The 26915-nt window shown below is 40.5% G+C and overlaps 1 protein-coding gene across 1 annotated transcript; it reads right to left on the bottom strand.

Annotated features, from left to right (window-relative positions):
* Window positions 1–15025: 15025 nt before the first annotated feature.
* Window positions 15026–15703, bottom strand: LOC147417667 (uncharacterized). Its single transcript, XM_086507029.1, has one exon. The coding sequence runs from the start codon at window positions 15701–15703 to the stop codon at window positions 15026–15028; it is 678 nt and encodes a 225-aa protein (XP_086363155.1).
* Window positions 15704–26915: the final 11212 nt, after the last annotated feature.

Below are 26915 nucleotides of genomic sequence, written 5' to 3'. Positions count from 1 at the left end.
GGGTCTTTTACTCCAAATTTTTCTAAGCATTTGCCTACAGTAGTCCACATGTTTGGCCTTAACCTCAGGAGTTTTGCTAATGTGATTGTGCATGCCACAGGGGTGGACAATAACTCAATCAACCCTTGTGAATCCATCACTCTATTAGAAGAAAGTCTTTGAGATGGGATTGCTCTCACCTCAGACTTGGCTTCATACTCTCCTAGGTAAGAGGGTAGAGTTTTTAGCGAGTCTGGTTGGCTATGTCCCGAACTAATTGATCCCTGATCTCCCCCTTGTGAATGCATGTCAAAGTTCATTTGTGACCTTGCCTCAAATTCTTCAATAGGAGGTAAGATCTCATTTTTCTCTTTTCTCTTGCTGTTCATGTGGTAACTCACCCTATTAGCTTCGTTGGCATCACGGATTTGCTTCCACAGGTCATCTAGACCATTACAATCCTTACCCATTTCTACCAATGTTTTAGGTTGGAACCGCTATAAACAACAATGTTCGTTCATCCAGGTTATATCTTCCTTCTCCTGGTGCCTACACAACTGTTGGTGGTCCAGTACTTCCCATCATACTCCATGGTTCTGGAGTTGAGGGTTCTTCCGGTGGATAATAGACAGGATTTGCAGCATATCCATTGGGATCTTCGTAATATGCATGCATAGGCACCAAAGCCTTCTATTCTGGTTCAGTTATATTGTTGGTGTGTATCTTATGCCAACTGGTCGTAATCCTGGTAGGGGTGGTTGCTGCCCCAACACTGGTTGTGGTCTCTCTACACCTACAGGTCCTGGTAGGATGCCTGCTTGATACCTAAGCATCGGTGGAAGTTGAGGAGATGCTACCTGAGCTTGGGAAGCATAAGGTCTCTCTCTCACATATCCCTTGTTATAATAACATTCCTCCGTCCCATGTTTTGTCCATTTTTGTTCAATAGCACACCACTTTGGCTGTTTAACCTGAGGTTTGGCGTACAGGTTAATCTTTTTTAGCACTTCCTCTACAAGCTGCTCCTGGCTTACAGCTAATTCTCCTTTCGGGTCTGTCTTAGCGGACTTGCTTTCACTTTGTTGTGAGGATGAATCGTCGTCAAGATCCTTGAATTCACCTTCTTTGTAGACCGCAAAATTGTCTACAAGGTAAAGAGCCTCCTTAGTTAACTCATTTAACGTCGTGCTCCTCTTCATATGTAAGTCCTTCTGGAGATCTGCGTTTCTTAGTCCTTGAATAAATATAAGCATAAGTCTGGACTGAGTTGGCAGTTCTTCCACAGGGCAGAACTTAACATATCTTTTTAATCGTAGGGCTGCCTTTCGTACAGATTCTCCTTCTTTCTATTTGAATTTATGGATTTGTGAGACTGTATTATGAGCTATCCCTCTTTGCGAGAATTCCTCAATAAACTTGTCAAACACCTCCTCCATAGACTCAAAGTCTCTACGTTCCACAGAGTCAAACCAAGTAGCAGCATCCTCCTCTAGGGTTAGTCCAAACCTTGCAGATTGGGTAGGGAAGTCTAATACCTCTTCTGCTCTAATTACACGCACAAAGGTTGCTACATGATCTCTAGGATCTCTGTTTCCCGTGTATTTCTTGTTTACCCATTTTTGCACTTGAGAAGGTCTAATTCTACGATGGTCCACAAATCTCATCGTTGGATCTCCTCGTCCTAATCGATATACCTCTTCTAGCCTTTGGCAGTAGGCAGGTTCCTCTCCTAGTGGTGCTCCTAAGCCATTATTTCTGACGGTTCTTGCAAGAGATGGTTCATCTCTTCAAACTCGCTCTATGTGTTGTCTTCCAGGCTCTGTTGACCCTTGAGTTTTTGGCTTACTCTCACCCTGATACCTTGAATAGAGTGGTGGTTCTTGTAAATCCCTTAGCCCTCGTGCGGCTAGATAACTATCTCAGTTTTGGTTTTGTTCTAATGTTGCACTCTGTCAAAGCCATGCCTGCAATGATGGCTGGGTTGTTGGTTGATTCCGGTAGTCGAACATCTGTTGTCGGGTAGAATGTGAGATTGCGTCATACTCTTCTGAAAATGGATTTGTCGACTTGCTAGGGGTATAGGTGGCCCTTGGCACTTCTTCTGGGGCATATGTTGATGCTTCTGGAACTGTTGCCTTTTCTACCTCCTCTAGGAGAATACGTTTGTATTCTCGCCCGTACCTATCAACAAAAAAAATCTCCTTCCCCATAGCAATTTCATACGAGAATAAGTAAAGAACCTTGTCTTTGCTTAATGCGTTTGGGTAGGGTTCTTTGCAACGGAAGTAAGAGACTATTCCCTCGCTCTCATGCTTGTAAATCCCCACATTCTCATTATAAGTTGAGACCCTGGTTGTTTTCTTATCATACATAAAAAGAGCTCCAGGTCGATCAATGTTTGGTGGCGGTTCTTGAGTTTCTGAAACCATTTTTCCTTTCGCCACGTTATCTCCATATCTGTTGTAATCCTCAGGGTTACTAACTATCAGATAGTGGTTCCCCTTTTCGTCTCGAAATCTATCTCCATCATCATAGACTCAAATTATCTCCAGTCTCTGAGCAGGCCTTTCTTCAATACAAATACACTTGCGTCCTCGATAGTCAGAATAAACTAGGGCTCCCCTCGCGTTTGTTCCTTCTAAGAAGATCATAGTGAACTTGGAATCGTTCAAAGGATTTAGGGAGGTGCTTCCTCCTGGCATTGGTCCTTCATTGGAGAAACCTCCTGGCTGTTGGCTACCCATCATGAAGAAAGACTTATCGGATGAAGTGTCAGTATCACTACCCTCCTCAATAATCGGTGCTAATGGATCTAGCCTTGCCTGAGTTACACTCTCTTTGGTGGACACTAAGCTACCTTGGTCACCTGTCACCTTTTGATCTCTAAGAATGTGTCTTCCTGATCTTAAATTCATCAAACTTAGCAATGCAACTTAACACAAATCCAACCACTTCAAAAACACTCACAGCAACTTTGAACTTCACTTCAGCTCTCAAACACTGTTTTGCGTCTTTTACAACCTTGTGATGAACCTAACAGCAAGTATAACATGCATGAAGTGCTCTAGATCATAAATCATGATGTCCTACTTACCCTACTCCTACTCATCATGTGAAATGGTGATAATGGTGTCTCGGTTGCTTCCTTGCCTCTCAAGACTCTCAAGCTCTCTTTTCACCGCTTCTACCACTCCAACTCCTACTCATCAACTCAACTAAGACCTAAAACTATCTAAGTCTATTTAAGTCTACCTAAGTCAAAGGATCTAGTCCAGACACACGCTTCCTAGACTCCCTCTAAGACCTAGAGAGCCCTCCACCCTCTGATCCTATCTAAATGTAAAACGAGATTCTGGCAAGCCAGAGATTCCCTATCCTCAAGGACTAGTCTCGGTCACCTACCTAGGGTTTTCATCCCTGGCAGCGGTGCCAATGTTGGCGGATACGCCGCGACAGACGTGAGCACAAAGAGAACTCACCTAACAAGATTTTTCAGCTAAGGACGAAGCTTGATCCGCAGGCATGTGGAAGCAAGCATAGGGTGTCAGTCTACACTCGACCGACTCTCAACTAATTCCTACAGAGGTCTCTACCCAATGTCTAAGCTACAGCCTTCAGGAATGCATAAGAAGAGGTTTCCTACAACGCTTTCAAGAGCCAAATACCCATCAAACGATCTCGAAACGCCACAGAACTTGGAGGAGACCCTACTAACACCAATAGGTCGCTCTCCCTAAGGTCCATGAACCAAAATCTCAACCCTAAACACCCGGTGCAAATTCGATAGGATGTCTAGTCGAAATCTACAGGTCATCGTTTCCAAAAATTAAAGTGTCTAATGTGTAGCTCTACTCAATGCGAATGCGTGGATATGCTGAAATGCAAAAACAAATAACGTATGCTCACAAAATCACCAGATGAAGCTCGTAGGTCGAGCTCGCAAAACCGGACCCTACGCCCGCAATGTAGGTATCGGCGCGTAGCTCTCGTCGGGGGCAACACGCTGCACTTCTCCGCACTCAATTCCGACCACCGGTGCGCACGTAGCGTCAAGATGAAATCCTCACTCTCTCTCGTACACAATACGCTCACTCACAGATAGAACTTTTTTTTAAATGACAAAGGGTTTTTCCATTAAGGTCAAAAAGTGGTATAAATACCTTACAATTCTCAAACCCTAATGTTCCAATTTTAACCATCTACTCAATCTAAATGTCAAAAAATGGGATACAATCTGGAAACTTCTGTAAGCCCCAATAATTACAAAGGTGAAAGTTGGGTTTTCTCAATAAATGAATAACTACAAAAAATAATCTTCCGTCGAGCAGTCACTTTTCGTAGGGTGTCTCCAGCCTCTAACAAGAAGTCTTGCTTCAAATGCAAATTGCCAGAGGAGTTTTGGATCAGAGGGGGTAGGCCATCATTGAAGATCAGTCCTCCAGCAGTAAAGGACCCAGAACTCAAATGATAGTAGGAAAATAGAAAACTGCTCTCCAAAAACTCTTTCAACTGGTTCGGATTACTAGGAAGATGATGCAGCAGGAGAACCAAGTTGTTCTCAATTTTCTCGAGTTTGTGTCTAATTCTCCAGTTCTCTTGTATGCATTACCTACTAAAGAAGCTGAACTCCCTAGAATTTTCCCAGCCTTGTATCCTCATCATCCAGAACCATTGGGTCGGCTCACTTACTTCAGCATCACTAATGAACTCCGGGACTGGTATGAGCGAGCCACTATGGAATGGAAATCCTGGAAATCACTGATCAATGACGCCCTCAAAATGGATACTGCCATGGATCTACATGGAGAAATGCAAAAGGTCAAACTCTGTATGGAACAGTGGAAGATCCAGCTCCATGGATTAATGAAGATAACAAATCAGTTACTTCAACTGACCGTGGAGTCTTCCAAGATTCTTGAAAAGGATATCATTGCAAAACCAAGACTCGGGCCACAATATAGAGAGCTGGATGACATTCTCTTTGAAGCTAGAATTAAGACAAATCAGCCTCTTCCATAGGGATGGATCCACATAGCCTCGCATTGTCATAAATTGGCCAGAACCCATCTGACAAAGGGCAAACATAGTTTGTATGATCCCGACACCAAAACCTACAACGCCCTCACGCCTTATGAATTTGAGATGTCCACTGAAATGCGGGATCAGCTTGAGCAGGAGGCCATTTACAGACTTATCCAAAAGGAAAATGCTGGCACTCGGACTTCTGAGGCACAAACACAGAAGAAGGGCAAGAGGAAGCGGGTTCAGTGGAAGGATACTGGGTAGTTCCATCTCAGAATCAGATGGTGGATTTTCCCAGTTGGCACTAGAATCTCCTTGGTTGGGCACCCTTGGAATTACAATTATATGGGTGTCAAGTACTCAACAAGTATGAAGTATGGTATAAAGCTGGCAATACTGAAAGAGTAGTATCATGAGGAACATTAGCCAAATCAAAAAACCAGATGGTTTTCTCAACACCAAATCAGAATCAGGCGGTGGATTTTTTTCAAAAATTTTGGAGTTATACCAAAATTCAAGAAAGGAGGGAAGGATGTAGAAAGCGAGGACAGTCCAGCAGGCGGAAGCGAGGACAATCCCAACAGGCGGGAACTGCCCCTTAGAAGGCCGACCAGTGGGAGGCGGGAACAGCTACACTGGCAATAATTATCGCATGCAGTTATTGTAGTAACTCCTAAGAGCTATAAATAGGACCCGCTACACTGTAATCGGGTTTCTTGGCTTCTTGGCTTTTGGCTTTTTGGCTTTTGGCTTTTTGGCTTTTGGCTTTTTGGCTTTTGGTTTTCTAAACACTTTTGGGTTTACGAGCTCTTAGGTTCTAGATTCACCCTTGTAATCAATTACACTTGTAATCAATTACACTTGTAATCATCTGGGCTTAAGCCTGTTGTACACTGTACTGGTTATCCTTGAGCTATTAATCTCAATCTGCAAATACCATTTCCAGTCTTTCGGTTTTGTCTTTCATTTCAGTATATCATTTCAGTTCAGTTCTCTATTTCAGTCCAGTACTCTGTTTTAGTTCTCACTAACTGAACTGAAAATATAATCAGTAGCTCTGAATTCTAACACTGGAAGAAGTTGTCTGAAGAGACAAGCTCCCATTCCAGTAGCACTCAAGCTTTGTGAGGCCCCCGGATAGCCTGGTCTTCTCCCTTTTGGACCGCAGAGTGGGAGGAGTGAATCTATCTCAAAGATAGACAGAGGAGGGGGAGCATGATGCTACGCTTTCTAGAGAGGGTCTTGCTAGACTCTAAGCTTAGAGAGCGAGTGGTGGCTCTTTGGATAGAGGGCCTGGATACGTAGGGCTCTCTTGTTGACAGAGTGGCCTATGGACCTGCTCAGCTTAGTCGGTTCATTCTTTAGGAATCTGCGGCCCCCTTGGCTATAGCGAGAGAGGAGGAGCAGTGTCTATGACAGGGTGTTGCTTCCTTGCAGAGGATGCAGGAGCACACCTAGACAGCCCCTGGTTGGAGGAGCAGTTACAACAGGCTTGCAAGGAGCTTGCTAGCACAGAGGAGAGGCATCATGAGTTTTCTTTCCATCGTTAGGCTTCTCAGTGGACCCAGGTGGGTGACAGAGTGACAGGGGTGTTCTTTGAGATAGTGGAACCTAGGCATGCGCACGCCAGTGTCAGCCAATTGAGAAGGCATGATGCGTCACTTGCCTCAAAGCCAAAGGACATGCGTTCAATTGCTACGGAATTTTATCATGACCTATTGTCACGCAAAGCCTCAATGAGAGCATTAGTATGCATGCAAAGAGCAATTTTGGGCACATACGCCTTATCTTATGACTGAGGAGATTCACTAGAGGCTTGAGCTGCCTTTTCGGCTAGAGGAGCTCCACACGGCCTTGCTTGGCTTTCTTGGCTTGGACCTATGCAACACTTTTCAGTACATCTTCACACAGGATAGATGCCTCGCAGCATGAGTGAGGGCTTAATCTACCTCATTCCCAAGGAGGGTGGCTCCTTGGATGAGATTTGGTAGTGGCAACCCATCGCCATCCTCAAGTGAGCCTACAAAATTCTAGCCAAGGCTCTAAGTTTGAGGATTCAACCACCACTTCTAGAGTGCATTATACATGGGACCCATACAGGTTTTGTGCAACATGAGCAAAGTGTGGCAACCAAATACGATAAAATACACATGCACCCAAAAACCTTTGAACCTCAGTGATCGATGTGCATATTTCTTTCATCTTTTGTATAGCTCGGTCGTCTTTCATTTTGGCCACATATCCCCACAATTAAAACCTATTTAGCACCAAAAAAAATTTGGCCCTGAAAGTGTCGAGTTAACTTCTTCAAGCCTAGATAAAATGGCATCACATTCAGCAATATGTTGCGCAACAAACTGTCGGCACACCCTCTGGACCCTTCTTCACATCCCTTGATCGAAAAATCATCGATGAAAGGCATAGTACCATAGGCATCTCCACTAAGACAGAACATACCCAACATTGTTTAGCTTTCTTGAGCAGTTCCTATGGCTATGAAATAATCATCCATAACCTCTAACCATGCTTCTGCATCCCGCTCTAGATTGGGCCCTTCTCCCTTAAAGACAAGGAGTTGGACATGCTTTAGTAGTAATTTCTTTTCTTGTGTAACAGTGTAGAGGCTATTTATGCGAGGGTTGCCCTGTGATTAAATTAGGGAGTTTATTGTTTACTTAATTTTTCTCTACTTTACTTATTACAAAACATTTAGCACTTCATTCACATTGCAAAGATCAAACAGTAAATCCACTAATCCTTATTCCAATAAACATGACATATAGTATTCCAGGAAAACTCATGGTATATACAATGACTGATACAAGAAAACTAATATGTACAAGGACATCAACACTCATATATCAAAAGCCTAGCACCATGGGCGGGTCGGATACAGGATAACAAAATATTGGTCCTCTAAAGCTAGGACCTACACCCATAGGCCTAATATTTCTTGGGTAGGCTATGGTAGTTATTTGATCATATACCCATTGGTTTTGTGACACTAAAATACCACCATCTATTGCTATTGTTTCATTTGGGTCTTCTGTTCCTATGAACAAGTATACTTCAATTACTAGAAGCTCCTCTGCCCATTTGAGTCTTTTGAGATTTAAAGCAAATCCTTCTAGCTCTCCCGCGTCTATGAGAAAAACTCCACCAAACCTTCCCCAGTTAATTCCCCAAGTGGGTGGGGAAAACATGTAATCCAATAGATTCATTACACTCTTACGTACTGTGTATTTTTGGAATGTGCATGCTCCCATAAACATGGTGTTGAAGACCAAAAACTTGCGGAAGGCCTGATGGAATTCTTCCTGCACAGATGGGGACAATGTTTTTCTTTCCTCTTTCTCTCTCATATTTCAATTACACATTTTTAATCACTTTTTGTCAAAACCAAGTTTTCCCTAGTACCTTAATGTTTTTCCTCTAGGTCTAAGACCTTAATTAACCTTGCTCTGATACCACTTGTGAGATCCCCAACCCTCCGACACCAAAGTCGAGATGCGATCCTTGACAGGTCTCTAAGCCTAATAAAAAATCAGAGTCTCTAAATAAGAAAAATCCAAGGAATAGACCTTTACCATGGACAATGGCTTGGGTCTATAGCCCTAGAAGAAAGCTTAGTGCTGTCTCACAGTGGAAACGAGACAACATTTTAAAAATCTAAGACTGTTTCACCCCTATGACATGTACTTTACTTGTCTCAAGCACACCTATACATGGGTGAACAACAGCACCCTTCCTTATTTATAAATAGGATGGAAACCCATCACCCAAAAGTTCGGGGCGCCCATACGCCAAACAAGTGTTTCCCATATAACTGGGCAGTCTCCCTATGATAAAAACGGTATTCTAAGTAGTATCCACAAACATACACATGTAGGAGGTACTGACTCTATGTACATGGGGGAAACCAACTCATCCATGGTTGACAAGCCATCATTACTCATCACCTGAAGTGAAAATATTCCAAGGAATCAGAGGTGTCTTGAGACAAGCTGTCTTTATAAGGATGACCAGTCATTCTTTCCTGAGTCAACCAGCCTTATCCCAAAAATTTCCTTCCTAATTTACAAACAAGTGCTTGTAGGTATCTTGGAAGATGTCTTCCGTTTTAGCCAATTATACTTTTCCTAATTCCTTACTCCCTCTTTACGTATGCAATGTTATTAATTAAATAAAGACATGAATTAGCTAAACTTAATTATAACAAAGACCAATCTGGGACTGATCAGGCATTTATTGTAGCATCGGGGCTTGAACGCTCTTGTCAATGGGCCTAATACTAGGCCCGGCTTCGTCGTCGTGCGACGCTCTAGCTCTTTTAGGAACACTACCCTCATCATCAGAAGGAGGATTGGCTCAGGTCCTTTTGGGTACCATGACTTCTTATCCTTATAAAAAAGGACGTTTAATTATTAGGTAAATCATCCAAAAGCTAGACTTAACCTACGTATTCAATTTAATTGCTCTTCTAACCCAATTAAGGTTAAATTTGTAGTCCCAGATGGTAAATTCTTGACCTAGTAATTTTTTATCTGCTTATATAGGTAAGATAACTTTTCCATAGCTTCCCTAAGGATTTTCTAAGGTCTCTTAAATTTCTTTATAAATTTCTACATCTTTTTCCTAATTTTTCCATCTAGTTTAAGCTTAAAATCTTCTTATTTTAAGCTTAATATTTATTATATTCATATTCTCTTAAAGATTGCATCTCTGTAGCTTTATATCAATTGTTTACACTTATCGTAATTTTCCTAGCAACTTTTGATAGTAGATTCTATTTATCCTAATTAATCTTTAGATAAAAATAGGGCTTTTGACCAATTATAATTACTTAAATTGATTAATTAATTATGTTATAATTATCTCAAGTAGATAGTGATATTTCCTAACTCTGTCAATCACCTTTTGATTATCCAATTTAGTTATCTAATTTTTTCCCATCATTTTCAACAAAAATTAGTCTAATTAGGCTAAAATAAATAGCTAGATTAACTTTCTAACATTAAGCTAGTTATCTCAACTTAATTATGATATATACTAACTCTGATAAATAGATCATAATTATTTAACTTGATTAACTAGTTTTCTCCCTTTAATGTTAGCTAAAATTGATCTATTTTGACTTAAATAATTAGCTAAATTAATTTTTTGACATTAAGATAAATATCCCAGCTTACTTATAGTGTATATTAACTTTGATAAATAGCACATGATTATCTAACTTGATTATCTAGTTTCTCTCTTTTAATTTTAGCTAGAATTAGTGTATTTTTGCTTAGATAAATAGCTCAATTAATTTTCTAACCTTAAGATAATTATCACAACTTACATATAATGTATATTAACTTTGATAAATAGTGCATAATTATCTAACTTGATTTGCTAATTTCTCCCTTTAATTTGTGGCTAAAAACAAATAAATTCAGCTTAATTAAATACTTATGTTAATTTTCTATTAATGATATAATTACCCCATATTTCTAATATTATTTCCTAACTATAATAATTAAATTAGAAATATTTGAGTCAATTAAGTAGGTTTCCCATCAATTTTTGATTAAAAACATCTAATTTTTACCTAATTAGTCACAAAAACTAATCTAGAAAATAATGATATAATTTTTCTACCTTTTTAATAGTTTAATCCAGATTTGATCATTATCTTATACTAATCTAAGCTTAATTAGTATATTTACTCTTAATTTAAGACTAAAAAGATTAATTTTAGTCCTAATATGGCTTAATTGATGTCCCTAATCATAATCAAAGTAATCAGCATAATAATAAGAGTTAAGAGAGTAATTTATAATGTAATGAGGTTTAATCTTCTTAATTAATTAAATTAATTAAGAAAATAAAGGTAAATTAGTATAATTTTGCTAATTAAAATGGGATTAAACTAATTATCGTTGATAATTAGCTAGTGTTTTTTCTCTCTAGTGGTTTTTGAGTAAAGTTTCTCTCTATGTGAGAGAGAAATGGCTAGGACTCCGAGTCTAATTCATTTGTGAAGCGGTAGGGTCTATTTATAGTTTTTATGGACATTCTGGAACTTTCCCTGGCTGGATCAGGCAGTTGTTTGCAGGTTAGGAAGCCCCCAGGCTCAAGAAGGCACCATCTGCTGCTAATTCTGTGTCTGGTAGCTCTCGCTATCTCCCCCCACAGCCTGCTAGATTTAAAAATCAACCCTGCTAATTTTCTAGGCTATTTTCTGCTATTTTCATAAGTATCTGGGGGAAAATATATGGGAGCCCTTAGTAAAAGTCTATGATTAAATGATTACTGCAACCATCCAATTTTTTCTAACAATTTAATTTACATTGAATCTTCGAGAGGGACTAGCGGAATCAGCTTTTTTCTGATTTAAATTTTGAAATTTTCTAGCCCTGGGTTTGTTGTGCTTAAGATTCCAAAAATACCATTTTTTATTGCTCTTGAAATAGTGTTTTAACCTGATTGTATGACCAATTCTTTCTTCTAAAGCTTTGAGTTCATTCCCGGTAGCTAGAAAGGTGGAGACCTTACATCTATGGCTTCCTCTAGAAGTGCTCTATTCCTAAGGTCGAAAACCAGTTTTGGTGAATGTATTGTGCATAGGGAGCAAAAACAGCTCATAGACGAGTACGACTAAAAACACATTTTCATCACGGGAAACTTACGTTAAATGGAAGAGCTTTTATCTGCAAAGGTGTTGGTATGCTCGGAATAGCAATGCAACACCCTACGAGAGAGACTTGAAGGATTGAAGAAAACAGTAAACTCACAATAAGCTTATGAAGTGTACGCTCACTTTCATTATCCAAACCTTACAAAACCAATGAGAAGGCTTAAGAACTACATCAAGTTACAAATTTGGAAACCCTCTGTCCCTTTACACTCACTGGCAATCAATAATATTACAACAACTTTGGGCTTTGCGGTATTTCTCATTAATACAAAGGATTTTAATACAATCAACTGGGATAAAAAATGAGAGTGATGTCCCTTTGATGCTCTTTTTTTGGCTTTGTTAGATAAGGATCTAACACCAAGTCGAACTCTCCCATGTGCCCATGTGTAGCCACCTTTGTGTAGACAAGTCCAAGTATAACTCTCCCATGTGTGGATGTGTAGCCACTTTTGTGTAGACAAGTCCAAGTAGAATTCCCATGTGCCCATGTATAGCCGGCTACCTTTGTGTAGACAAGTCCGAGTAGAAGTCGGCCATCGGCAATAGACTTTTGACCATTGTCTGTTGACTTCACGATCGGCCAACAAACCATTGACTACTAGCCAGTGGTGGTCGGCCATTTTTCCATCACTTTTTGATCGCCATCCGACCAAGATATTCTAACAAAATTGAATTTTTGGGCTTTTTCGGCAAAGGATTTTTCTCATGCACAATGGCTTCTCCTCGTAATGGGGGCCTTACAAATGTGCATGTTGAAACTTAAAATTACAAGGGGTGAATTTGATTCCATACTTAACATGATGGTCTAGATGAAGAAGAGAAGACATAATGAAAGGGTTTGGAGGCAGCCTTTGGGAACAAGGATGAAGGAGAATCCCAGGTTGTGGCTTTGTCCAAATTATCGTGGGAACCATGTGAATCATGCTTGAAGGGTATGTTGGTTAGTGCCACTATGCACTGGGTGATCCATTGGGTATAGGGTCTGCTTGAGGAGGACCTCACTTTACATGGCTGGAAAGGAGGGTCAAGTATGGATAGTGAGAGTGATGGAGTGCTTGGTGGTACAGTTGGTTTGAAGTAGGCAGGATGCCAATGGATGCTTGGAGTGGTGAAGGTATGCCATGGGCAATCTATGTTTATGGTTGGCTATATGCCTTGGTGCAGCATTATAGGTTAGGAAGGTGTTTCAGGTGGATGGACGAGCTCAATGTTAGGTATTTGACCCAAGCGGAAGCCATATTGTCATGAGCGGGGTTGGCCAACCCGCTGAAGAAGAAGCAATGGGTAGCAAGAGTAAGGCTTTGTACATATGGTAGCAGGGATTGGTGTGTATATGGTGTTTATTTGGTGGTTCCAATTTTAGAGTTCAAAAATAATGTGTGTGGTTGAACATGAATGTTCAACAATGGGGTTGGTAAATGATGGTGCAATCAAAGTTGGTTGGTGCTATGAGTAGTACAATGTAGTGCAACTGGTGCATATAGGTGCAAGCTAAAGGGATAAAGTGGGTATGAAGGTCATGGGCAAGAAAAGGGCCGTGGGTATGTATGCATGATATGGTCTTCTAGGTGAAAAAGTCTCCAAAAAGGACCAACTAGGATGGATGATCGAGGTGTTTAAAGTACTGGGATTATGCCTTGCGATGTGGTCTTTGAGATGATTTACAAGTTGATTTAGAGGGCTCCTCAAGCAAATGTCTAGAGTCGAAGTTATGCAGTTCAAAGTTGATCGAAGTGCTTTACAGATCCCCAACAGAAAGGATAGAGGCTGATGAGTGGTCAGATTTGAGTTCAATGGATACGATTGAAGTGCCCAAGTTGTGGCACATGTCGATTTTCCACAATCATCAATTGGAGCTCGGATGGACAAGTTATGGTCAGTTGAATATTTGCACGGGGTCCGTTAGTATGTGGCAATTTGATTGCCTTGGTAGGCATGAAATCTATAGTTTTTTAAAGCTTGTCAAGGTTCTAGAGGATGATGTGCATTAGCTAGTGAGAAGGAGAATTTGAGCATGGTGGAGATGCTCCTAAAGCGCTTAAAACCACTACACTCACGTCTAATTTGGACACATCTGACACCCATCACCTCTTCAGTAACAACTACAATTTCAATAGAAAACACTTGCTAATGATCGAGATATGGAAACTTTGCAATTTATAAGATGACTCATGGTAGCAATGTGCTTCACTATGTTCTAGTGGGGCTTTTGAATTGAGAACTCATCACTGCAATAAACCCTACACTATCTACAACATACAATATAAAGTTACCTATGCTTCTCTCTAAGATTAATCAATATGTTGTATCTTTTTTATTTGTCTTGACTCTTGTTTTGTGCCTGTCATTGAGGACATATATTCACAACATTGGATGTCTCGACTACATAAGCACTACTGCAGCTCGACAACATTTCAAGGTCCGTTATCTGTATCCAATTCCCTATGCATATGCGTTTTCTTGGGGCAACACATAAATACTAAGGGGCAGGGCATGGCTTTAGTGCCAACTCTCCACCATACTTTTGTATGGCACTTCTGTATGATGTGCACTGTATATTTAGCATTTTCACTTTTTGCGCCTAGCTGCAAGAAGAAGTGTTTAACTATTCACATTGCTTTTATGTAGCTTGATTCAAACATTGTCCTCTGGCTTGCACAATTGGGCGACACCTTTGCATGATAGCTAGGTCGTTGGTGCACTTCAATTTTTAGCCTCTTGATGTTTTTTGTATTTTTTGAGTTTGTCGGTGCTTCCTTTTTAGTTTAGCCACATATTTTCCTCACTAGAGCATGCTGAATCTCGATCACTCAATCTATATATCAGATAGACACGCACTTCTTTTCTCACAATTCGGCAATTTAAATTATGTATTACAGTACTCAATGCACTATGTACATGTTTACTTTATTCCTAGATGGTTAATATGAATCTACTTACGTCCTTGTTTGGCAATGCATCTTGTGTATTGCATCCCAACGTTGTCCTCTCCATAACCATTTTGGAGCACGAGGACAACCCTTTATCTTAGTACTTTCCTCTTCAAAAACGTTTTGCACAAGGTTGTGTGATCGACAACCAAGACTCCTTGCTCTCTACGACTGCGACAACACGTAACTCACTCTCTCTCTCTCTCTCTCTCTCTCTCTCTCTCTCTCACACACACACACACACACACAAATAAAAAAAAATTGACTATACTTGATTTGAAGAATAAATACACATGCATTTCATGTTTTAAAGCTCGTCAATGCCATGAAATTGGACCATTTTACAGACAGCTATAGAGTTAATTGATCATCATATGTTGCAAACAAGAGACCTAGTTTTGTATAAGTAAGCTTAACCCTCACCTAATTCTGGGCTTTCTTCTCCCTCTTCTTCTTCGTGGATGGTTTCAAGCCTCAGGGCGGAAAGGTGCACCATCAGCCCCCTCGACTGTGCGTACCGATCTGCTTCCTCGCCATCTATTCTCAGATGTAGTTGTGGCATCGTGGCCGGTGCAGTCGTCGCGGTGCTCTCAATATCGCCGGTGACGTCATGCGGTGCTACGTTTGGCGATTTGGTACGACTGCCTTCATAAGAAGCTCGGGAAGTAGCTTGATCATGCAGAAGGCGGGAGAAGGTTAGGTGCTCTTGGGCAGTGAGGCGAGTTCTGCGGAGGCGGTGCATGGGAAAGAGGACGTAAACATGGGAATCACCAGGCATGGTGGCGGCGTCAGCGTGGAGAGGAGAGGGAGGCTCCGGCGGGCGGGATGGTGAGGTCAAGGCCGGCGCTGGGCCAGTCGATGGATCGAAAGGGAAGAAGGAGCGGGGGAAGTGGGCGACAAAATGGCCAGGAGGAAACTCCAACAGAAGCTCGGCTGCCGTCATGCTGTCCGCCGGCGATGGCTTCACCTTCACCACCCGGCCTTCTGCAGCCACTATCACTGTTATCAAATTGTCCGCCGGTGCACTACCAGAGTACGATGCAACGTCGTCCCAGCCGCCAAAGCACTGATTGCCCATTGCATTGCCCATTGTTGAAGCGCCGTAGAGCAACGAAATGTAAACGCATGCGGTGGTGGTGAAGACCCTAACTTTGAACACGTCGGTATTAATACTTGCTTTTTGGAGCAAACTGTGTTTATATTGTTATAGAATCTCCAGAGATTCGTCAACATTCTCTTCTCCCAAGACTGCCCACAATAAGCAAAATTCAAGGTGCCCTGATTTGAACTCTGGTGCTCGCACACACAGAGAGATGATCCTGCTAACCAACTCGACCAAATGGTCACAACGTCAGATTTGAAGCCCATTTTCTATATTAAAAAAATATCTTCCGTCCTTTACCCCCTCGTCCAGCGGCGTGGATTCCCTCTGCCGATGCCGCCATACGTAGTCAATGCTCCCTTCTTTTACTCGGCACCTGCTGTCCTACGCCCCTGCTCCTGCCATTGCTGTGTAATAGCAGAGGGCGCATCTCTCGAGATTCCTGTAATGAAATGAATTTTTAAGGATCGTAGGGACATACTCTTTCCTAGTTCAAAAATCCTTCAAATTTCACATGCATGTTTTTTATATGGCCAATTTAAGTTTTCCATGTTTTTCAAAAAAGGGTCCTATAAAGCAAAAACCATGATCATGACAATAATTACAAATAACTACCAAAATGGCATGCTAGTAGAAGATCACGTTGATCCCTTAGATGGGGCAAGTTTTGCTAGTGTAACGATGATGTCACAAAAGTTGTCAGCCCAAGGGTGTGACCCCAACTAGTCCTATATAAGGAGCCCATTGCAAAGAGCTCTTGATTAATGCAATTTATTTTCACTTCCACCTTCTCTCATTAAGAATGGCTCATTGTGTTATCCTTCAATATCTCGTATTCATTTCAAGACCTTAGCTATGGCATCATTATTAATGTCGCTTGTTGGTCTATGAGTGATTAAATAAGTGCACATGTTCTTGGGCATCCAATGGACCAACATTGATTAGAACCCTACCCTCCTTAATTAAATCAACATTGATTAGTAAAGATTCTGGCTTTTGTATTGGAATTTTAGGGTTTCTCTTTCATGGGATCTTCTAATAGAGCCCTGCTCATATTCACTCTCTACACACCAAATTGTTTGTGGGGATACTTGTACTTTGATGTTTGATTAAAAAGAGTAGATGACATCATTTTGGTGGTAGGATGATTAATCTAGTCAATTGATTCTTATTTTTGTACTTTGATGTTTGATTAATCAAGTTGAAATGGAATAAAGGGACAATTTATAATGTAGGTGTTAGTTTGTTTGTTATCCTTGTAGCACGGACTCTGAGACGTAACTTTTAAATTGGCAATCCAAGGATATGGCAAGTTCATCCCTAAATTAGAATGTTGAAAGCTAGCTAATTCAGTTGTTACACTATTTGAGCTTACAAGAAGATAGACAATGCGAGAAAAATGCATGGCTTAAGCTCAAACCTCATCAATAACACTTCTCACTAATACATCCCTACTTTCCCTCGTTGCACAACCCTAATTGCAACAAAATATGTGCACACATGCACATGTAGGAAGATTACCTTGAAAAATGGATCACTTCTCTTAATCAAAGCTCGATCTCTTTGTCAATTTTGAACTTTCTAGGTACCTACTCCTCATTATTTTCCTTAACTTGTGGAGACTCTCGTACATCCATCATTGTAGTAGGAAGCTCTTGGGTAGCTTCTTCTTGCGTGTGTTCTTGTGATTCTTCTTATATGGGAGAGAGAGGTTTTGTAGAGGTTTGTGGAGCTGATGTAACCATGGATTTGCCCTCAGTTTTGGATTTGTTGGTATTTTCTATTTTAAGTTCACCCTTTGTTCTTTCCCTTTCTTCTTGGCCCTAAATAAATTCTAAGCATGTGAGTGGTTGCTGGCAGATATGCCATGAGCAGACACTAGCATAGCGAGAACTAGACTAGCATACCAAATGTCGGTCAAGGATGTAGTTCGACCCGCAAGCGTGTGGAAGCAAACAGATGCAGGTTGTCAAACACCTACTTGACCTTCTAATGACAATCACAACTCGAGAAAATCAAATACATGTGCTTGTGACTGCAATAAAACCTACGACGCTCATGCTATCAGAATCAAGACCAAATGTCCTCGAATCACCTCAAAAATCATAGGGAATCCTCTACTCACCAAGAGGTCACTACCCTATGGACTTTGACCCTATATCCCATCCATACCCACTTGGTGCAGCAAACGCGTATGAAGACAGGCAGTCTAATGTAGGTCATCGATTTTCAATATACATGATCCTAATGTGTAGCTCTTCTCGTCGTGATTCTACTAATATGAAGAAATGTCAAAACAGACACACAGTTTGCAAGATAACTCACTTAGAAGCTCATGGGAGCTCGCCTCATAGCAAAACTGAAAACTCGCAAGCTTGGCATTGGTGCATAGCCCTCACCGCTGCTAACTCCCTGGTGGTGTCGCCTTTGCAATTGTTGCTCCGTAGTGCATCAAAAAGAAGACATAAGATCTCTCTCTCTCTCTCTCTCTCTCTCTCTCTCTCTCTCTCTCTCTCTCTCTCTCTCTCTCTCTCTCTCTCTTAGTCACATAGTCACGGCACACAATAGACGCAAAAGATTGATTAATTAGAAGTCTCCTTTAGGGTTACAAAACTTTGGCTTTTATACCTCTCTTGAGAGATACATTCTAACCAATAATAATCTCTTTTCTATTGCAATAATTTTTTCTTGTCCATCAAAATTAATTATTACAAAAATGGGTGTTTCATTTCAGTGTTCCTCCAATCAACACTCCCCCTCCAAGTCCATGTCTTCCCTAACATGACTGGTCCATGTGTTCTTCTGGACTTTTGTCTGATCCTTTGCTTCATCTTGTTGATTGGGCTTAACAAAATCCTGGTGGCTTGATCATCTTTAGGTATGATTCATATCTGATGTTGCCAATGCTCACCGTGGGTCCAAGAATCTTACTATCATACATGAAAAACTCAGTGTAGAATGCCTCTTCAAAGGCTTGCACGTGAAAGTTGGGCAAAAACATCAGTCGTTGATAGAAATAGTGTAATACTTGTGGTGTTGAGAGGTCATAGGCCAACTTGATGAGAGTGTCGCACGTTGATAGTAGACTTGAGTCTGTAGCTTTTTGCGGCGCGAACACCTCGATGTACAATGTCTTCCAAATTTTCCTAAACATCATGCACATCAAATCAGGAGAGCCAGTGAAGATCTTAATGGCACCCGTTAGGGTTTTCACCATGTAAGTCCCACTTATTCTCTCTCTTCTTTGGGTGGTGAGATCTTAGGATAAATCATCCAAGTTGGGTTCTTCTGCAAAAGCCTTGCTGGGTCTTTCCATGTCCACGTCCTTGGTACTGAGCAAAAGGATACATCATCTCTTATATACTTTGGCGCATCGACTAGGCATCCTAGGTACGTTGGGCACTTTGTAAGCCAACCTTTTCTCCATTTTGGTTGTGAGTCCACTATCTTCTTGTATACTGCTTGATCTTTGATATCACCTTCAAAGAGTGGTATCGTCTCCTCCACTTGAATTCTTTTCTTTATGGTGAGCACTTCATACTTGAACAATGGGTATGGAAGGGATGGATGCATCCACCCTTCTTTGATTACAGTTGTATCTTACATTAGAACACCCATAGAGTGCATGTTGAAAGGGTAATAGAATGATCATAATAGTGCTCAATCGGATTATGTAATGCTGGTTGGAATTAGTCTTGGTTGAAATATGGTTAGGTCAGATTTTGCTCAGTCGGATATTTATGCTAAGAACATTCAGTTAGACAGTTATAACTCTTTTTATGGTAGAAGTCGTGGGTAGCAAACACACAAGAGTCAAGATGTAACTAAGCTTTTGATCAATGGAGTTTCCTTATTGTGTCTAATCTTCTTCTCTTTGCTCTAACTTTGCTCTGTCTGAAGTTGTCTGATTGTGTTCTCTGATGAGTCTGATGTTGGAGTGAAGTATGATTCTCTGTAGAGAGTATGTTTGTTGAGAGAAATCTGTTACCATATACATGTGGTAGTGATGTGTGTGAACACACTAGGACCGCCGAGGCATTGTTTCCCTCTTTAGGAGGTTTTTTCTCTCGTGCATTGTATATACGCCCATCACTCTAGGGCTATCTATCTTTCCATTGCACACTAAGTAACACACTCTCTATTGTGTGCCTTGAGCTTCCTTCGTCTTCTCCAATTTGTGTGTGTTTCTCTGCAACCCTAATTCCAACAATTGGTATCAGAGCAGGTTACGTCCTCCCGAGCTTAGTCGTCAGTTGCTCCAACACATGCCTCCTCACTTTCTCCGATTACAGTGAGGTTTGGCGAGCGTTTGCAGGTCAAAAAATATTTTGGGTGAGCTTGTAGAGCTCAGTCTGTTCAGATTTCTGATTCGAGCTCATTTTGGTCTTCGTTTCCACTATAGGCAGGTCTGCTCATGCAATTTCATCATTTTGTGCAGAATTTCTGTCAGTGCCGTTTTTTGCATAACAGGTGTCTTTTAGTCTTCTACGGTTTGTGCTATATAGCACGTGTTGTTTCCACTCCGTTTCTCCTATTTTCGGGCATTTTTCACATCAGGTGCAGCATTTACCATGGCTGACAACAACAACACAGATGTGTTCAAGATGTTTGTTGTTGAGGACAGGTTGGATGGGGACAATTACCCAATGTGGGCTTATATGATGCAACACGTTCTTGTGTCAAAGGGCGTCTGGAATATTGTGCAGGGCATTGATGTATGTCCTGTTTCTGAGGATGCAGCAATGTTGAGGATGTTGCAGGTCTTGTTGCAAGGATTGCTGCTATTAGAGTTGTTTTGCCTACGGCAGAACAAGCTCGTTGGCATGTAAAGGATGCGCATGCTCATGCATTGATTGTGTTGTCTGTGAAGCACACCATTGTTCCTCACATCCGTTCAGCAAAATCTGCAAAACAGTCTTGGGATATTTTGGCTGGTCTTTATGCAAGCCGCAATGAGGCTAAAATTGCTTTGCTGCGTAAAGAGCTGGAGTCGAAGATTATTCATGAGGAAGATGATATGGACACTTTCCTTGCTAGTGTCAAGGATATCAATGAGCAGCTTATTTCTGCATGTGAAGTCATTTCAGACAGTTCCCTTGTGCAGACTGTTCTTGATGCCTTACGAGATTCTTACCAGACTTTTGCTAGTACTTGGAGACTTATGACCCAAGAAATCCAGAAGTTGTCAAGTTTGATGCATTATGCACATTGTTGTTGCAAGAGTCACTTTCCAGAAAAAACGGGACTAGACAACGTGCAGTTGAACAGGCTTTTATTGCTTCTCAAAGAAAGGGTGGTAACAGCAATGCAGCCACTTCTTATGGTTCTACTGCGAGTGGCAAAACTTTTGTTCCCAATGCTTCTGCTGGCAGCACTTCGTCTAGAAATTCTGGTGATAAGGGCAAAAAGAAGATGTGTTGCCATTATTGTAAAGCTAATGATCACTTGATCAAGTCGTGTCCTAAGTTGAAGGCCAAAGAGGCTAAGAAGAAAGAGGGTGGTTCCACTGCAAATGTTGGTTCCACTACAAATGCAGCCATTGTTGAATCTTCTGTGAAAGGAGACTGTGTTGCTGATGTTGATGCAGAATGGGCTTTTAGTGCAGAGTGCACTTACAATCCTGTTGTCCATGATGCATGCTTGTCAGTTGCTGCAGATTCACATGTGTGGTATTTCGACAGTGGTGCTACAAAGCACATTACCTCACATCGTGAATTGTTCACCTCTCTCGAGTTTGTCCCTCATGGGAATTCTATCACTTGTGCCAACAATGCCTCTTATCCAATTGAGGGAGGTGGAAAGATTATGCTTATTGCTACTAATGGCAGTTCCTTCACACTTGTTGATGCACTTCATGTACCTAGGATCAAGAAGAATCTCTTGTCTGTAATCAGGGACAGTAGATAGGGAAGTATGTTGGTGGAAGATTATGCTCAGAAATTCAAAATTTTGGTGGAAAGATTACAGGATAAGGAGAGACCTACATATGAGATGTTAGTAGGTTATTTTTTGAAAGGTCTAAGAAAGGTATTGAAGAATTTTGTGGCCAGCATAGACATTGTAGGTGGCTTCGACAATTTGGTCACAGCTGTAGCAAGGGTTGAAAAAAGACTTGGTATGACCAGGTCAAAATCTGGGAGCAAGTATAGCTCTGAATTAGAAGCAGAGTCAGATGATGGGTCTGGAATTGATGAAGATAGTGATTCCGAGGTGTCTTCTGATAGTGAGGTTGAAAGCAGTAAAGGAAAACAAAAGAAGAAGAAGCAAAAGTGGTAAGAAGAAAAAGGATAAAAAAGACAAAGAGGAAGATTTGATTAGTCAGTTAAAGAAAATCGGATATTCTGTTGTAGCCCCAAATGAAAAGCAGTTCTGCAAGATTTGTGAAAGGGAAGGCCATAACACAACCCAGTGTTGGTACAACCCTAATAATAGGAGTAGATCAACTCCACAAGCAGGCAGAGGGAGAAATGATGTTGAAACTAATCAAATAGCTCCATTTAGAGAGAGGCCACCATTTCAGAGACCTCCAAGACCACCTTGGAGAGATCGGGATAATAATCAAAGAAGACCACCAGGTATCATACCATGTGTGTATTGTTTAGCACCAGATCATTGGGTTGTGTGAATTGTGCTTTGTGGGTCAAGCATAGAGAGGAGAGAGGGATGCCAGTTGTACCCTTCAACCAAGACAATCAGTAGTCTAACCCACAGCAGTAACACCAACATCAACCACTAGCTCAAGAAAATTTCATCATAATTGACATTGATGAGCAACAAACATCAGATGTGTTCATTGGTAATAATATGGAGTTTCCATATCAAGAGCATTGTGATGAATGGGCTTGTGATTGTAATCATTGTGGGGAGAACCAGGAGATAGATGTCATGGTTGTTACAAGGTCTAAGGCTAAAGGTCCCATTGATTGGAAGGAACAAAAATGAATCAGAGACCATGTTCAGAAATAGGTGCAGACGGACCAAAAGAATCAAAATATGGATGATAGTACTTCAGATGTTCAGGGGGATCAATTGCAATAGCACTATGAGAGACCCTTGATTAAAAAAGATGACAAAGACTAGTTTGAAGCATTAATACACTCTCCATTCTAGATTTCCTTGGATCAGTTATTATGTATGGTTCCAGCCTTCAAAGAAAAATTGTTGAATAGATTGCTATCAAGGGAGTATCAACTTCAAACAAATAGCATACTTGAGCCAATAGTGAACAAAGTTGATCCAGCAGATGTCGACTTTGTAGTTATTGTTATAAAAGTGGTATTTCATAGCACCTTGTTTGATGAAGTCTTATTGGATGGAGGATCTGGAGTCAACATTCTGGCTAAGTCGGTGTATTATAAAATGAAGTTGGGAGAATTGAAGCCAGCACCATTTCAGGTGAAGATGGCAGATCATAGGAGAGTTCAACCATCAGGAATATTGAGACAACAATCTATTCACATTGCAGGAATTCAGTTTCATGTGAATTTTGTTGTGTTAAAGATGGAGAGAGGTGATACTTCCTATGATATGTTGTTGGGAAGGCCCTGGTTCAGATTGGCTAAAGTCAAGCATGATTGGGGTGAGAATGAAGTTGCCATAAAGAAAGGGAAGCAGGAAATTGCAATACCTATGCGCGCTTGGGAGAAATAATATTCCTTTTAAGGAAAGACCATTGTATGCTCAATCTATTGATTTGGCAGAAGAAGTGGAGGATGATGAAGAAGAAGCATTTTTAAAAGCAAATCCAACCATTATACTAGTATTTGAAGTTGATGTCGAAGGAATCCTGCAAAAAGATAAAGAGGAAGAATAGGTAGATTCTGATTTATTACCTAGGCAGATAATACAGGGATCAAAGTTGGTGCAAATGGTGGATCGGAATTCAAATCCCAATCCACAGGAGGCCTTGCAGATAGAGGAAAAGGAAGCAAGAGAGCTGGCTTAAAAGATTTATAATAAAAGATTTGGAGGATCAGCTAGGGTGAAGCAAGGTGATTTAAAGGATCTCAATTTGGGTACAGAAGAGGATCCCAAAATTGTCAAGGTTAGTATTCATATAGATGGGGATTTTTTGAATGAGTTGTTTCAGTTGTTGAAGGAGTACAAAGATGTTTTTGCATGGGATTATTTTGAAAGGTATAGATCCTGAGTTACATCAGCATCACATTAATCTAAAAGAGGATGCAGTTCCGATTTTGCAACAAAGGTATAAAATGAATCCAAATTTTGCAAAACAAGTAAAGCAGGAGATTGATAAGCTATTAGTTGTTGGGTTTATCAAACCAAATCATGAGGTTACATGGTTGTCACAAATCATTGTGGTGCCCAAGAAAAATGGAAAAATCAGAGTTTGTGTTGATTAAAAAAAGTTGAATGCAGCCACTATTACAGATCCTTTTCCAATGCCATTTTGTGATGCCATATGGCATGCTGGAGCAGGGAAAGAAATGTATAGCTTTTTGGATGGTTTTTCAGGGTATAATCAGATTCAGATTGCTGAAAAGGATCAACACAAAACAGCTTTTATAACACAGTGGGGTGCTTTTGCATCTACAGTTATGAATTTTGTACTCAAAAATGGAACACCCTCATTCAATTTTACAGCATACAAGACATTTGAACCTTATTTGCAGGATTTCATGAGAGTTTTTGTGGATGATTTTTCAGTATTTGGAAAATAGGAACTACATCTACAGCATTTGAGGTTATGTTTTGAAAAGTGTAGACAATTCAGGATGTGCTTGAATCCTTTTAAAAGTGTTATTGTTGTCATAAGTGGAGTATTTTTAGGGCATGTGGTTTCTCATGAAGGGATGTCCATTGATGAGAAGAAGATTGAAGTTATAAAAAGAGCAAAAGCCCCAGAGAATGTGAAGAAAGTTGGCAGATTTGTTGGTCAGGTGAAATGGCATGCCTACCTCTTACTCATCTAACAAAGAAGAGTGTACCAATAATATGGGCAGAACCTCAAGAGAGCTCATTTCAGACGTTGAAAAAGATGTTGTCAATAGCACCAATATTACAACCTCCAGATTGGTCCTTACCTTTCCATGTATTTGTCGATGCATCGGATATGGCTATTGGTGATGTCCTCATGCAGGAAAAAGTTAGGGGATGGTTCCGACCTGTCTACTATGCTAGTAGGGTGTTAACATCAGCTAAAAGGAACTATGTTGTCACAGAAAGAGAAGCTCTTGGCATGGTATATGCTTTAACCGAATTCAGACATTATTTGTTGTTGAGCAACAGAGTTATTTTTCATGTGGATCATCGGGCATTGCTTTACCTGATTAAGAAACCATTGCTGACTGGAAGATTAGCAAGATGGATGTTATTGTTACAGGAATTTGACTTTGTAATTGTTCATACTCTTGGCAAAGAGCACACCATTGCTTATTATTTGAGTAGAATTAATATTGGTGAAGAACCAACAGGTGTTCAAGATGACCTACCTGATGCTGATTTGTTTGAAATTCAGAATACAGTCTCTGAATCATGGTATGATCAGACGCTAACATTTTTGATAGATGGTACAATGCCAATGGGATTTTCAGGTGATCAGAGAAGGAAGTTTGCTTTAAAGAGTAGACCATTTTTGGTGATAGCAGGAGCATTATACAGGAAAGGGATTGATCAAGTCATTAGAAGATGTGTTCCAGAATTTGAACAAATGGCTGTTTTGTAAGAAGCTCATTCAAGAATAGGAGGAGGACATTTTTTAGGTGATATAAGAGGTAAGAAGGTGTTGCAAGCTGGATTGTGGTGGCCCATTGTATTGAAGGATTCCCATGAGCATGCTAGAAGTTGTGTGATTTGTCAAAAGTTGGGTCAGCCAAATTCTGGGGATAGAATGTATGATCATACTATATTACCTCTTGAACCATTTCAGAAGTGGGGAATGGAAATTGTTGGACCCGTCAAACCCACTACTAGTAAAGGATGTAAATACATTTTGGTGGCTACAAATTATTGTACCAAGTGGCTTGAAGTTGTTGCTCTAAAAGATAATAAAGCTCAAAGTGTAGCCAGATTTCTTTATCATAATATCATGACTAGGTTTGGATGTCCTGTGGAGTTGGTGAGTGATAGAGGAAGCCATTTTTTAAATGAGGTGATTTCTGAATTAACAAAAACTCATATGATTATGCATAAAAAGTCCACATCTTATCATCCTCAAGCTAATGGATAGGTTGAAAGCACAAATAAGACCTTGGTGAGGATATTGAAGAAAATTGTTCAAAACAACAAGAAGGATTGGGATCAAAAACTTGATTCAGCATTGTGGTCCTTTAGGACAGCTTTTAAGGTCACCACAGATATGACTCCATTCACATTGGTGTATGGTCTAGAAGTTGTGGTCCCTATGAAATTTGTGGTTCCAAGCCTTAGAGTAACTGCAGAAAAGATGAGTCCCAAATTGTCAATCAGGTACAGGAGAAAATATTTGATGCAATTAGAAGAGGACAGGTTGATCAGTTCATATATATCTAAAGTGATTCAGAGAAGGAGGAAAGCTTGGGTGAGTATGAATGTTAAATTTAAAGTTTTCCAGGTTGGAGATTGGGTAATGTTGTATAGCTCCAGATTAGGGCCACATCCAGGCAAGTTAACTTTGAGGTATATTGGTCCATATACGATTGTCCAGGATTTGGGACAGGGAACATCCATATTTGCTGATGTTTTTGGTACCAGAGTTGAGAAACTTGTTAATGGTTTTATATTAAATAAATTCCAAGGGAAACCACCCCATTTGGAATGGGCTTTAGCAGGATTAGTTCAACCAGAAGAGTTTGCAGCAAGTGGTCAGGGAAGCAGGTTTGGAGCTCATCAATTTCAAAAGAGGATGACCAACAACACTGAAGAGGTTAATTGTACAATGCATAGTAGTTTACTAACAGGACAGAGGAATCCGAGTCTAGAATGGTCAAGCTGGATTTTCAGAATACCTGCGGTCGAAATTTTGATGATTAGATATTTTTGGGTCGGATTTTTTAAGGCAGAATTTAAGATTTACTTTGAAAAGCGGGATGATTCTCCATTAGCTGAAATTATAGCACAACACGTACTATTTGGCTTGAGTAAAAAGCAAGGTGCACTACCCGAAGGTGCAAACCATCAACTCTGTCGAGCTCTATACTCTCTTATGTTGTCACCAGATTTCTTCAAGTACACACCCACCCTACACATACCTCAAGCTATG

The sequence above is a fragment of the Adiantum capillus-veneris genome, chromosome 30 (genome assembly GCF_014529385.1).
Source record: "Adiantum capillus-veneris isolate H3 chromosome 30, ASM1452938v2, whole genome shotgun sequence".
Classification (NCBI taxonomy): domain Eukaryota; kingdom Viridiplantae; phylum Streptophyta; class Polypodiopsida; order Polypodiales; family Pteridaceae; genus Adiantum; species Adiantum capillus-veneris.
Note: the sequence above shows the minus strand (reverse complement) of the source record. Positions and strands in the feature narration are given on the sequence as shown.

Bases quoted from the DNA above. Each gene is read 5' to 3' on its own strand.
- LOC147417667 (XM_086507029.1), bottom strand. From the start codon at position 15,703: ATGGGCAATGCAATGGGCAATCAGTGCTTTGGCGGCTGGGACGACGTT.